A 14,965-nucleotide genomic window follows, 5' to 3' on the forward strand; every position below is an offset into this window, starting at 1 on the left:
TACTGATGTCTTTCTATTTATTTAGGACTGCACTATGAAAAATTAACTGCATGACACTAGTGTTAATTTCGTTAGTGAAAACCATGACGAAAAACTTTCATCAACGTCCTTTTTTCCACATTACTAAGACGAGACGGCACCGGCGTCATTAACAAAATATAGGTCTTAGTATTTATTTTTTTCAAAAATTACAATCCAAATATCCTGTTCATTGGACAGCATGAGCAGCAGTTTCCTTTCCTGTGGTGTGTGCTGCATATCAGGACTAACAAGCACAGTGAGGAGTCTACTCTCTAACCTTCACTAAATAATGGTAACAACAGTTGGACCTGGATGATATGAAGGCTAACCATAAAAGAAATTGAGGTACAATTAGACAATTTTATAAGCTATATTAAGAAAAGGCGGTGGTGTTACATTATGTAGGCTGTGTTTTATAGCTAAACCGAACTCAGTAAGCTGTGAAGGAGCTGAAAATTAGCAAGGTAAATTTAACGTTGGATTGAGAATAGACCAATGACTTATGTATTTGGCATGCATTTGGTGACAATGCTGTGTTTATTGTCCTTCACATTACCATAAAAATAAAATATAACTAAAATGTCAACAGTTTTCATTGACTAAAACTACTAGTAAACTAAAACCTGCCTAAAAACTAGTAAAACAATGGACATTTGACACAGGACTAAGACTAAGATTAAATAAAAAAAATAGCTGACAAAATTGACTTTTTGCGTCTTTTCCTCGAGCTGTGGGTGCTGCATGAGGGGACACTGTCTAATATTGTTATTAAAAGAGTACTTTGAACTCGCCCACACTTTCTGATCAAATAAAAAAAAAAAGGAGAAGTGGTCATCTTTCTGTTTGGCGAGTGTACACTGTTACTGCGGTGTCGTGAATATGCCATACTTGAGTGCTCAACCCAATTTGGGTTGCGCAAAGCATAGTTTAAGTAACGCTGGCTAACAGGGCAGGGCCATATGTTGTCACACACTGTCAAATGCACAATTGAACTTTATACAGTATTTGAAATTCACTGGCCTATAAAACATGAGCAGTTTTATGATTAAGCAAGCATGTTGTTGTTTAACACTGAGTGGGTTCTAGTTATGCCAGTAAGCAAGAACTTACGAAAAGAGGGTACATGGTTCCTCTGTTGGGCCGGCTGTGGAGGTTTCCACATCTGCTCCTGTGTGGCTGCAGGTGCTTGGCAAGGTTTCGGAGACTCATCCTTAATATGATTCTCATTATCTGCTACAAGAGTAGTTACAGAGAGATAAAAATAAAATACTTAAATGTACTTAATCTAGGGTAATTTCTATAAAACAATGAGAAATAGACTTACACACTAAGAGTTATGAAAGCAGTGAAAACAAGAATAAAAAAAAACAATGATTCTTTTGAGCAATGGGTTTATAAAAGTGATGTAAAAATAAATAGGCCCACACGGAATCAGCAATTTTCATATTTTCTGTTCAGATTTTAGGGATAAGTCTATGAATTTCGTGGAATAGATTTTAAAAAATGGATTAGCAAAGCTAAACTTAGCCAAAACCTTTAATACAGGGTCCCCAACAACCAGATGTTCTGATAAAACAAAAACAAAAATTATTTTATAGAGATTGCACTCACAGAGAGAAATTTTTAGCATAACTTTTTTAAATCACAACTGTGAAATCACAATTCTAAAATTCCTTGATATTTAAAGATAGGACTGCACAATTAAATCAAAATAAAATCAAAATTGCAATATAAACTTGTACGATTATTAAACCGCAAAAGGCTGCATTTTAATGAAATACGTAGGCAGCACACACTGCTCATTGCTCTGTTCTGTCTTTAGTGTACTAGTGTACTCTGAAAAGCATGAAGCTCAATACACACAAATTCCATCCTGTGATCAGAGTAACAGAGTGCAGTTGAATTTGCGGTGTGCCATGCACTGAGCGTGTTGTACTTAAAGCGCTCCAGATTCACCCTAATTTCAAATTTGCTAAATTCCTAAGTTACTAAACAAATCTTAAGTAACCCCATGACACCAGGGTTTTGTGGACAGAGAAGGAGTTGAGCGCATTTCACCATATTTGTAGTGAGCAGCACATTTTAAAGCTGTTGTCAACCTCACACAGAAACTCAAAGGTCTTCCTTCCATTGTCCGCCAAAATAAAAGCCATTGCAACATACATTATAACAATCACAACATTTTTCTAAATAATTGCAGGTTTTCCTTGGCAGTGGGGACCAGGTTAATAAATGCAATACAGGATATATTTAACTTGAATGAATTATTGGCATCCTGTGGAATTCTGCTAGCACCAATTTAGTGCAGGCCTATGATTAAGTGATAAGTAAAGATGTAAAAATAATTTACAGATCAGAAACAGCAAAAGATGTGAAAAAAACTTGATATGCAGTGCTCACATCATGCCATCTGTCAAAACGTGCTCTTTGCATTAAAACGTTATCCACGTGCTGAGGCAAAATTTGATGTAAAAAAACTAATAACGAGTCCAAATTTGGAAGAGCTGAAAAGGTTTTTATTTTTTGGGCTCACTCACCAGCATGGGACTGCATGTGCTCCAGGAGGTTGTTGTAGAACTGAAACGGAATTCCACAGGCTCCACACGTGTAGGTTTCTGGAACACAAGGTCCAGTTTCTCTCTCAGAACACAGCAATGTTCTCATGACAAAGCTTGGAGAGCAAGCCAATGATCCATATCAGAGCACTACATATACTGCTAACAAATTTAGGTCACCGTCAAGCATTTATGCAAAATGTTTTAACATAACACCCGCGAGGTTTTGAAAGCCGTGCAATGGAACACAGATGGGCATGAGTGAAGACAATAATGATAGTAAAAAACATGAGACTATATGCAAGATTGGAAGAATGAGATCAAGTGAGAATGAATAAGTAAAAGTGAAGTATTTTCAAGTACATACTCTGAGAGCTGGGGAGAGAACTGAAAGCCCGGCTGTTTGGAGTATCTGGAAGATGAACAATTAATGTCAATACACAACACTTCTGTGCAAAAACACAACATTATAAATTAAACAACTTCAAAATCCAAATATATACAAATAATAATTAAAAACTATTTAACAGAGAGAGAGAAACTACAATATCTTTTTAATATAAGGAATATATATATATATATATATATATATATATATATATATATATATATATATATATTCCTTTTTAGTAAAACCTAAAACTACCTTCCCCAGTCCACCCAGATTATTCATGGAAACAGCACTGCAAAAACGGTCATGGCATTAATGAACCACGAGCACATTAAAATACAATAAGTTTGTTGTTTTAAAGGTGCATTTTTAAACTTAAGTACATAGTACAGCTAATATAATGTTGGCCCAGCACTGTTATTCATTTCAATGCAAAGCATTTAGCAATCATAACAAATCATTTACTTTTACAGAAGCTTTAAAGGAACAGTTGCAAAAACACACTCTCAGGGTCACAAAAAGTGTCATGGAAACAAAATTATTATTATTTATATAGATTTTTTTGCAAGTAAATTTGACTAGCATTATAAAAAAGGATATTCAAATTAATAGTATACTGCATCTGAAAAGTGCAAGAAATTTTCCTTTTAAGGAACACTATAAAAACTGAAGTAAAAGTTACTGATTTACACAAGTTTCACAGCGCTTGCAAAACAGTGAAAGGCCACCTGTGGAAAGACGCTACAGACCTTTGATTGTGACTGTAAAACAGAACGGTGTGCAAAGTCAAAAATCTATAACATTCAAATATGCCACAGTTGAAAAATCGAAAGTTGAAAAACCCCAGATTCCCATTCATAAACCATTTTAATGTTACATACCATTCGAGTTCTGGGAACTGATGTCTGCACGACTAGACTGTCCTGACTGGCTTGACATTTTCCCTTCCATTTTAAGGCCATAATTTCCCTCTGCAAAGCCATAAATCAAAGCAAGTAAGATTACAGATATCAGTCCAAGCTGAGTAATGCAGAGAAATGAAAATTATTGAACATGTCCTTCTCAATGCACCAGTCAAAAAGGAAACCATTCAGCCCTAATATTATATATATATATATTTTAGGACTGTGAATTGATCACAAAAATTGAACTAATTATTTTGCACAGTTTTCTGTAATTAACCACGATTAAATAATGGTGCATGATACATTACAACAAACATTAAAAAAACATTTAAGAAATCGGTTAGTCATCATTATGTACATTATTATAATTTTTTTGCAGGTAGAGTTAGACACATTTTTGCATGCATTAATCTTTGATACAAATATATTTGATACGTATACATGTCATAAAATCAGTGGACATGTTAAATTAAAATTTGCCATCTGTTGCAGGTATCCCCGTTCTTCTATTATATTCTTTTTGCAGAAGGAATGTTTAAGAGTCTAAAATTTATATTTCCTATTTACACATTAAAGCTGAAGATATAAATAACCATCTTAAGACAAAGGTTTTTGTGAAACATCTTAAGGGCCTAAAACTTTTGCACAGTACTGTATATACAATCACCTAAAGGATTATTAGGAACACCATACTAATACTGTGTTTGACCCCCTTTCGCCTTCAGAACTGCCTTAATTCTACGTGGCATTGATTCAACAAGGTGCTGAAAGCATTCTTTAGAAATGTTGGCCCATATTGATAGGATAGCATCTTGCAGTTGATGGAGATTTGTGGGATGCACATCCAGGGCACGAAGCTCCCGTTCCACCACATCCCAAAGATGCTCTATTGGGTTGCGATCTGGTGACTGTGGGGGCCATTTTAGTACAGTGAACTCATTGTCATGTTCAAGAAACCAATTTGAAATGATTCGAGCTTTGTGACATGGTGCAATATCCTGCTGGAAGTAGCCATCAGAGGATGGGTACATGGTGGCCATAAAGGGATGGACATGGTCAGAAACAATGCTCAGGTAGACCGTGGCATTTAAATGATGCCCAATTGGCACTAAGGGGCCTAAAGTGTGCCAAGAAAACATCCCCAACACCATTACACCACCACCACCAGCCTGCACAGTGGTAACAAGGCATGATGGATCCATGTTCTCATTCTGTTTACGCCAAATTCTGACTCTACCATCTGAATGTCTCAACAGAAATCGAGACTCATCAGACCAGGCAACATTTTTCCAGTCTTCAACTGTCCAATTTTGGTGAGCTCTTGCAAATTGTAGCCTCTTTTTCCTATTTGTAGTGGAGATGAGTGGTACCCGGTGGGGTCTTCTGCTGTTGTAGCCCATCCGCCTCAAGGTTGTGCGTGTTGTGGCTTCACAAATGCTTTGCTGCATACCTCGGTTGTAACGAGTGGTTATTTCAGGCAAAGTTGCTCTTCTATCAGCTTGAATCAGTCGGCCCATTCTCTTCTGACCTCTAGCATCAACAAGGCATTTTAAGCCCACAGGACTGCCGCATACTGGATGTTTTTCCTTTTCACACCATTCTTTGTAAACCCTAGAAATGGTTGTGCGTGAAAATCCCAGTAACTGAGCAGATTGTGAAATACTCAGACCGGCCCGTCTGGCACCAACAACCATGCCACGCTCAAAATGGCTTAAATCACCTTTCTTTCCCATTCTGACATTCAGTTTGGAGTTCAGGAGATTGTCTTGACCAGGACCACACCCCTAAATGCATTGAAGCAACTGCCATGTGATTGGTTGATTAGATAATTGCATTAATGAGAAATTGAACAGGTGTTCCTAATAATCCTTTAGGTCAGTGTATAGACAATAAAGTTTGATATGATGTAATCTGCCCATTTGATCCTATCACAGTGCATCCGGAAAGTATTCACAGTGCTTCACTTTTTCCACATTGTGTTGTTACAGCCTTATTCCAAAATGTATTAAATTCGTTATTTTCCTCAAAATTCTACAAACAATACCCCATAATGACAATTTGAAATCATTTTTCAATCTTTAATGACATTAAAATAATATTTAAAAAAAATGTATATACATTTTTTGGAAACATTGATAATTAAAAAAAAATAATTTATATATATATATATATATATATATATATATATCTCATACTTGGCAAATAATCCTTAATAACAATTGGGCCAAATTTTGGAGGGTTTAAAAAGGCAGAAATGTGAAGCTTATAATTTTAAAAAAGCACTTAAATGAATTCTTCTGTTAAAACTCATGTATCATTTTGAGCTGTAAAGTTGTTTAAATTGTAATTTTTACCGTCATTTTAGGGTTTGTTGACATTATATCCTCATGGCAACAAAGTTGTAAACTAGGCTATAACTTTACACAGAAAAGGTCAGTAACTGATTTTATCACACTAAAATCATGTTAACACGGATATTGTTTATGTCATGGGGGTGTATATTTGAAACGGTGAGTATTTTAATGTTCAAAAAATTGGCCCCCATTAACTTCTTTTGTAAGTGCCTCACAGTAAACAAGATTAGATTTTTTAAAAAGGAGGGCAAGTCAAAATACATTTTTGTGGTAATCAATATTATGCCACAAATGCTGTCGATAGAGCTTTAATTATTGAACCCAGAATATTATTTTAAATTAATCCTGATTAGGGGTTTAGGGAGAGATAACATAGTTGTCACATTCAAGAACTGTTTGTATATTTTTATCAATTTTGCATTTGCTGTGCGTTGTTCCTCAGTGTTGCGCCACAGTGGGCCCCTCAGCCTGAGGCCACTCCAAGTTCTCAGGTGGCCCAGTTCATTATCCAACCTTAAGTGCAACCATTCAACCCCAGTTTAACTGTTACTGTGATCAACAAACATTTTCCTTTAATTGATGGGAAATATAAATGACAGAATAGTAATTTTTGGTTGAGCCAAACCTTTATCCAATCACAAACCTTATTTTCTTTTTTTTTTAAAGCTCATTAGAATAATCCTTAATTTTAAAACAACTGAAAATGTATTCTGGTAGCATCACTAAAGTCTCTCTGACCCATTTCTATATTTCCACCATACTTTAAATAGCTTTCAATGTCAAACTCCTCTGTATATCCTCACTGCAGGACTAAGAGATAAATGAGGAGACACGAAGGACGAAAATAACGAGACAGACTTCACAGGACACCTTTAAAGGTTAAAGTACATAAAGGAGATTGCATTATCAATTTAAGACCCTGTAAGTTTAAGGTTCATTGCAGACATATTTAGTAGATTCACAACAGAGATGCTAATCTTGGTATATTTCTTTTTTTGTTTCTTGAACAGGTTTCCACATTTAGCCTAATGAGCTTTGCTAAATACTACAGACAATGTACTATGAATCTCTAAATTCAATGCTGTAGTCAACACCAAACACTGGTAATGAATTGAGAACTTACTCAATGGAGCATGAAGAGCCACATGCTCCTGATAAGGGTTGAAGTATTTGTACTGTTTTCCACAGTACTCACACGTGTAACTTCCTGTTTCTTTTGGACAAAAAATACAATAATTAGACAGAGGCTGAATAACAGATCACGATCAACATGATTATTTTAAGATGCATTTGTTTGATTGACGCAAGATGACCAATAAGTATCAGATCTCTACTGCAGCAGCTGCAATTGCACAACCATGATGCTACAGTACATTTGAATGTTTGTTTAATATAACAGAGGCAAGTTTTCTGATTTGAAAAGCAAATCAATATTAAAATCACCAGCAAAATAATCAGAACTAGCATGAATTGGAAGCACTCTTACTTGGTCCCATTTTCTGGAAGGGTTCAGTCTCCTCTTTTGGGTCATCTACAGGTATCACATGGTCATATGGATCTGGTCAAGATGAGAAACACAAATTGGTGAATTCTCAGAGAAGGTTTGTCTTTTTATCATTAAGCAGTGTTTGAGTTTCAATCTAATGGTGGTGGTCATGTGACTGATCTATAGAGATAAATGTGCCATTGCTCTGGGTCCAAGTCTCATAAATGTAAATTCTTGGTCTGGATCCGGCTCTCTTAAGCTCTGGAGCTTATGGTTTCAGACAAGACTGAAGTCTATTTCCAGCGAGCTAAAGGTGATGATTAGCTCGACCAAAACTCTCCGTGGTATCTTTTTCCGACCCTACACAGGGAAAAGATGTGGCGTATACCACTCTTTGGTGTACCTCAGATGTTTCAAACTTGTGAGAGGAACTTGCATGAGAGTTTTGTGTTTCTTGTGATTAAAATTTTTTATATGCAAAAGGTTCTTTATACTTTTGGGAATTTGTTTATTTTAAACATTTAAAATGAAGGCTCCATTTCTGTTAATTAATATGGATCGCCAGAATCTTGCAATGCCATTTCTTGGATTTAATTTGGGGGTAGGGTTTGGATCTGGGCTTCGAGTGTTACTTTCCCTAACTTATTTATTTTTAGCAGTTTTTCTCAAGAGTTTCAACAAATTCAGTGAGAAATTTGTTTCGTTACCAAAACTACCTGCACAGTCAACAGATAAGCTGCTCGGACAACTACCAGATGCTTCAGAAAGTAAGACCCTGGACCTTCCAACAAGTTGGAAAAGACTTCTCATTGGTCCATGAGTGGTTTCTTAGCAACCTCTCAATCACGAAGGCCAGAGGTGAGAAGGATCATAAAATTCTTCCAAGACCTCTCGAAACAGCATTAAATTAACATGTGGCAAAAGCTGAAACTAATCTTTGCACACAAACTTTACTCCTAACAAGGACACCAAATGCAACATCCACTCTATGTTAAAATAGCACAATAGCACAAAATGCAAATAGCACAATAGTTCACACAAACTGAACTATGATGGTTTAAATTCATGCATGCAAAAAATGTTATCTTTTAATATCATGTTTGGACTCTATATCTTTAGAAAAAAGCCAAGAGTATTTTTGAAGAGGTTTGGAAAAGGAACAACGCATATATAAAACTTTAAGGACATTGTTTTAACTGTGAACTTTAAGCATGCAATGAGTATGCAAATGAGTTCCACACAGAGAAGGGATGGCTGACCACACTGTGTGCCCTCCCCTCTGATCTCAACAGCCAATCATGACCCTGAAATAGGAAGGTGCCCAACTAAAATCTCCTCATCAGGAAGGTATAAAGAGTCCCTGTCTAGAGGGTCATTAACATGGTCATTCTAAAACACAGTTGTTCTGGTCTCACTCTATGTGAGAGAGGCAACAACAGAATAATAATCAATGTTCTGAGTTCCCGGCTGTTTGAGTTCTGGAGCAACAACAGAATAATGAACATTCTGAATCTCTGGCCTGAGTGGTAGCCATATGGAATGTAATGGAATACAAACCATCCAACATGCTAAGTCTCCGCTTCACAGAAAGAGAGGATACCATATCACCCAATGTTTTTAGTGTCCATCCCAGAGACAGAAGAAGATCGACCAAGTACCGAGTCTCACTAAAAGAGACTATTGCAACGGCAAGTTCGGAATCCTATACCAGGAAGATAACTACAGTGACAAGGTTTAGCTCATTTAGACATAGGTTCGTCCATCTGCATGTTCCAGATTTTGAATCTTGCAATGACATAAGGGCTGTATATCTGCGTGTTCCAGATTGCAAGAACCCTCTCGGTGCTACCAGGAGATCATCATTCCTCAGCTACTTCGTGCTCCTTCCCCACTGTAAAGTAGCCCTGAGACCTAGTGGAAGACGTCTCCATCACCAAACTCATCAATCCATCAAGGAGAACATAAATATCACTACTATACTTCTTTCCTGAGACCTTGGCATTAGTCTATACTATCAGTTTGTAATTTTCTAATGTTCTTTAGATTGCATAACCTGTGTATCAAATGTCTTGCAAATAATATTTGAGATATTTGTTTAAATGGAAAAAAAGGTTTTCACCTTATTAACAGAGAAACAGCAATTTATCTTCCATAAGATAAGTCATACTTTACCATTGCTACATCCAATTCAAACACTTGCATATTTCCATTCTATGCACTTAATTTATCCATTAATTTATTTTAAAGTAAATTAGTACCATTTTATAGTTTTTGGAAAATATTTTTTACTTATCTTTTTGTAAATAAAAGTCATGTGTTCCTTGTGTTGATGATACAGAAGAGTTTAGGGTTAGGCCGAAATTCATGAATCATTCAGATTAACCAGATGACCAGCTCCCTCCAATTTACATATTTAAACACTAATTTATGTCTACTTGGATAAAAATATTTTACTATTAAGGTGAAACTCCTTAGCTGGTGCCCCGAGGATGGAGGGAGGGGCCATCTGATATTAATAAGCTCACACGCATACACCTTAAGTGAAGTGTGATCAAAAATCACCACATCCTTTTGTGTCTTGTGTGAGGTCCAAGTCATTTCAATTGGTGCCAGGGTGATTCTCACTACCCAGCAAAGATACATCTACAATACACCCTTTAAACCTTAAGGTACAAATATACATGACCCTTTAGGGACAGATAAGCCACCAATATATACTCTTTAGGAATTAACAACGTACACATAAATACTAACTGACATGTAGATGGCAGGGACGGATTATGGGTCGTTTTCATTGATAATGGGTTTGAGCAGGGGGGGTTGCCAAACTGGATCGCGCAAACTTAAAGCCCAGGGCCCCCCCAGCTATTCAAGGGCCCCTGGGTACTCCTTGCAGGGTCAAAGGTGTGTGGGGAAAACCTAGAGATTTCTTGCATTAGAGCTAAATGCATGCTCAGTGTTTTGTTTTTTTCCAGTAGAGGGCTTTAAGACAAATCTTGTGTGAAAACAAGTATGCATTATCGAGTCGTGAAACAACACATAAATATAACCACTAGGGATTTGCACGGAGTCAACATTCAGTTCAGCGTTAGATGTGCTACTATTTGATGATCAAAATCACTATTCGATTATTCCACACGTGCATAGATGTCTTTAACGGCTTAGAGCTCAACGAGTTCTGACAAACCATAAGGTTTTCTGGCTGTATTTGGGTCAGTTTTTCCAAGTATAGGGCAAGTTAGGGGCTGTACAAACATGGTTTTTGTGTGCATCTGTGCTGTTTTTCTGTTATAGATCAGTGATACTGACACACGCTGGGTGTTTTAGACTGTTGCACTGGCTGAATCTCACTTTTTTCTTTCAGTGCCTTGTGCAGAATCGTGCATTTTTAGACACGAGTACAGTTAAAAAGACTTACATTTTTATAAACATCTTGTAACACCTGCGTTGTGTTTCATTCATTGTGCTACGTTCTAAAGAATAGTACTTTGTGAGCATGGAAAATGGAGCGCAAGTGGAAGAACACAAAATTAGAGGCATTTCGTGGTGCAGGGACAGACAGTGTCTGTAGAAACAGACAGGCACTAAAAGCTGCCAGGTCAACATATTTGAGCAAACTCATAGAAAATAACCACCACAATACTTGGTGTTTATTCAGTACTGTGGCTAAATTGGTTAGGAATAAATCCTCAACAGAACCAGATATTCCGTCGCAGTTCAAGAGTAATGACTTCATGAATTTCTTTAATGATAAAATTTAAATTATCAGAAATAAACTTGGAATTATGCAATCATCTGTCATGGCAGCTCAGAAAACAGTGTCTCATAATTTTCCTCACATGCAACTTTAATCGTTTGCTGTCATAGGTAGAGCTAACACAACTTATCGAAACATCAAAAGTAGAGGTCGACCGATTAATCGGTCGGCCGATTAATAGGCCGATTTTTTGCATTTTTTAACATAATCGGCATCGGCCAATATCCAAGTATATCAAGCCGATTATTAGGCAGGCGCATCTGTGGGCAGCCTAGTGTTGTTGTGGAACACGTGTTCTACGCACGCTGCCCCTAGAGTCATTTTCCAGCAGAGTGAGCAGACCTATGGAAGGAGCCAAGTTCCTTGGAGAAAACAGTAAGGATTAAATTTGTATAACTTCTTTATATTTAATTAAAAACTTTTGATATGTTACTGCCAACTTCAAGAAAAAACGCGATCGGCTACTTTGGATATTGATAGCGTAGTTGAAGTTGCATTATCACAGCAGAAGGGTTGCTATCATGTCACAATAAGCAAGCAAGCAAGAATTTTGCAATTACAGACAGTGAATCTGAGACTTATTTGTTCTGTTTGTGTGTCTTATATTTGAGAGGGTTGTCACTCAATGCAGAGAAATAATTAATAAAAAAGATACCAACGCACTATAGACTATTGAAGGACTGGCTTTGTAAGCTCGGACGTTATCGGTTCTGCTGTCGGTACTGGAGAAATTAAGAAAATACATTTATTATTGCTATAAAGAGAAAGTTATTTTATCTCGTCAGCCATTTCTATGTATAATAATATGAAACCATTTGACTGTGATGCAATTTAGCTATTCGCAGTCAGAGAGAGAGAGAGATATAGATCTCTCACGCGGTGCTACAGCGAGCACAACAAGAGCCCGGCTTAATGAGTGACAGAACTAAACATTCAAACGTAGCCTGGTTTAGATCTGCGATTATTAGTCTGATTTTATTTTAGATTTCGCCTTCCAAAGATTATAAAAAAATATTTATACGTAAGCCGCATTCTGTCTAGCACAACTTCCTTCCCTTCACAGCGGTGCACTGACATTTCTCCCTAAAACTCAAACTTAACGTCAGAATCAGCACGATCGGTGATTGTTGTAAAATGCAGTCTAGCTACTGTTGCTAAATTGCGGGACACATTTAATAATAAAAAGAGCGCAAGAGATACCGTTCCCAAGGCGGCGCGCGCGCTCCGAAACAGACCACAACGAGACAAGCAAAGTATAGGCTACTTTGGGTTTCATGTGCGCGTCTAAACAATCAAATATACACAAAAATATGTCAAAACGACCAGCTTGGAGATTCACTTAAACACAGTTTATGGAAATAGTTGGGAGAAAATATGCTGCATCAGGAGCCTATTAGATCTAAACTCTGTCTTAAAGGGGAAGCTGTCTAATGAACATGCTGACGATTGAGCCATTACTGCAAATCAAACAACAAAAGGCAAAGAGAAAATCACTTACAGCTCTTGAATGAATAACTTCTGCATTAATAAATCTATGATAAACTATGCAGTGTTATTTTACAATTGATTACTTTATTAGATTTCTTTTTAGACCACATCTGAACAGTAATATTAGTAGACCTTCCTGAAATTAAATCACTGTGCCTATATAACATTTATCTTTGTTTTATATATTATATATTTATCTTTGTTTTATATATATATATATATATATATAATTTATTAAACAAAAAGAACCGTTAAGAATACCGTTAAAGTACCGGATCGATAAGCAGTATCGGTAAGAGTAGTAATACCATTAAAACCTTAACGATACCCATCCCTAGTTATGCCTGTGCTTCTCTTGGATGCTCTGAATATTGGATTACATGTCTGGATTGCCCCTTAACTAAAGCTGCATTTGGATCTCAACCTTTGTGTCTCGGAGCAGTTCGTAACACCTGCTTTGTTTATTTAATATATTTGTTATACATTATTTATACAATATGTTTTTACATTATACATTTTTAATTTAAGTGTACAAGTGCAGATTGGTCAAGTGTTCAATAAATGAATTTGTTGAGAAATTTTGTCTATCTTAAGTAATTATTTGTGTTATATTTTATCTTTCAAATAAAAAGGTTCAAATAAGAGGTTAAAATCAAGCACATATCGGCCAAAATAAATCGGCAACATTAATCGTCCATCGGCCGACCCGGATTTCAAAAGATCGGCATCGGCCTGAAAAAAAAAAAACAATATCGGTCGACCTCCAATCAAAAGCCACAACATGTTTGTTAGATCCAATACCAACCAAGCTCTTAAAAGAGTTGTAATCTCAGAACCTCTTCTTAATATTATTAAATCGTCGCTATCCTTAGGACATGTCCCAAGAATCTTTAAAATGGCAGTTTGTTAAGTTTATCAAACCGCTTCTTAAGAAGCAACAACTTGATCCTGGAGAACTGACTAATTATAGACCGATTTTAAATCTCACGTTTATGTCGAAAATACTAGAAAAGATAGTATCCTCCCAAATATGTTCATTTCTACAGAGAAATGGTATATATGAACAATTTCAGTCAGGATATAGGCCTCATCACTGTACAGAGACGGCACTTATCAGAGTTACAAATGACTTGCTCTTATCACCTGATCGTGGCTGCACTTCGCTTCTAGTGCTTTTAGATCTTACTGCTGCCTTCGACACGATAGATCACGATATTCTCTTGAAGAGGCTAGATGATTATGTTAGCATATGTGCAGATTTATTAGCATGGTTGAGGTCCTATTTAACAGACCGCTACTACTTTGTCTATGTAAATGAGGAACAGTCAAACCAAAAAAAAGTATGGTGTGCCACAGGGATCAGATTTAGGGCCTCTGCTTTTCTCCTTGTATATGCTTCCTCTTGGAGATATTATTTACCCATATATTATCAAGAAACGTGGAGTAAGTTTCCACTGTTATGCCGACGATACCCAACTTTATATTTCTTCAAAACCTGATGAGACGTCACAATTCTCCAAATTAGCAGTGAATCAATTAAATAAAAGTTTGGATGGCCAGAAATTTCCTTCTACTCAATTCTGACAAAACAGAGGTACTAATTATTGGACAAAAAACCTCTGAAAATAAGCAGCTAAAATATAATTTGACTCAAGATGGATGTACCGTTACATCATCTCCAACAGCAAAAAAACTTGTGTTATATTTGATACCAATCTGTCCTTTGAAAATAAAATTACCAATGTTTGTAGAACAGCATTCTTACACCTAAGAAATATTGCTCAATTACGGCACATGCTCTCTGTTGCTGATGCCGAAAAACGAATTAATGCTTTCATGACCTCAAGACTAGATTATTGTAATGCATTACTGGAAGGATGTCCAGCAAGATCAATAAATAAACTTAGCCAAACTTTATCATTATTACATTGGCTAACTGTTAAATTTTTTATACATTTTTTAATTCTGTTAACCACGTACTAAGCTTTGAATGGTCAAGCTCTGCAGT

General features: G+C 36.4%; 1 protein-coding gene across 6 annotated transcripts in view; it reads right to left on the reverse strand.

Moving 5' to 3' along the window:
• Positions 1 to 14,965, reverse strand: part of znf618 (zinc finger protein 618) — a 59,738-nt gene that overhangs the window by 7,285 nt on the left and 37,488 nt on the right. For 4 of the 6 annotated variants that reach the window (XM_052119050.1, XM_052119031.1, XM_052119009.1 and 1 more), the window contains 6 exons: positions 7,713 to 7,784; positions 7,350 to 7,439; positions 3,849 to 3,938; positions 2,944 to 2,988; positions 2,559 to 2,636; positions 1,132 to 1,254 (listed from right to left, as the gene is read on the reverse strand). In XM_052119050.1, the coding sequence (XP_051975010.1) occupies positions 1,132 to 1,254; positions 2,559 to 2,636; positions 2,944 to 2,988; positions 3,849 to 3,938; positions 7,350 to 7,439; positions 7,713 to 7,784 (498 nt within the window). The remainder of the gene's footprint in view (positions 1 to 1,131; positions 1,255 to 2,558; positions 2,637 to 2,943; positions 2,989 to 3,848; positions 3,939 to 7,349; positions 7,440 to 7,712; positions 7,785 to 14,965) is intronic. The other 2 variants (XM_052119023.1, XM_052119041.1) reach the window with 2 other exon arrangements.

This window comes from Xyrauchen texanus, chromosome 4, assembly GCF_025860055.1.
Source record: "Xyrauchen texanus isolate HMW12.3.18 chromosome 4, RBS_HiC_50CHRs, whole genome shotgun sequence".
NCBI lineage: Eukaryota > Metazoa > Chordata > Actinopteri > Cypriniformes > Catostomidae > Xyrauchen > Xyrauchen texanus.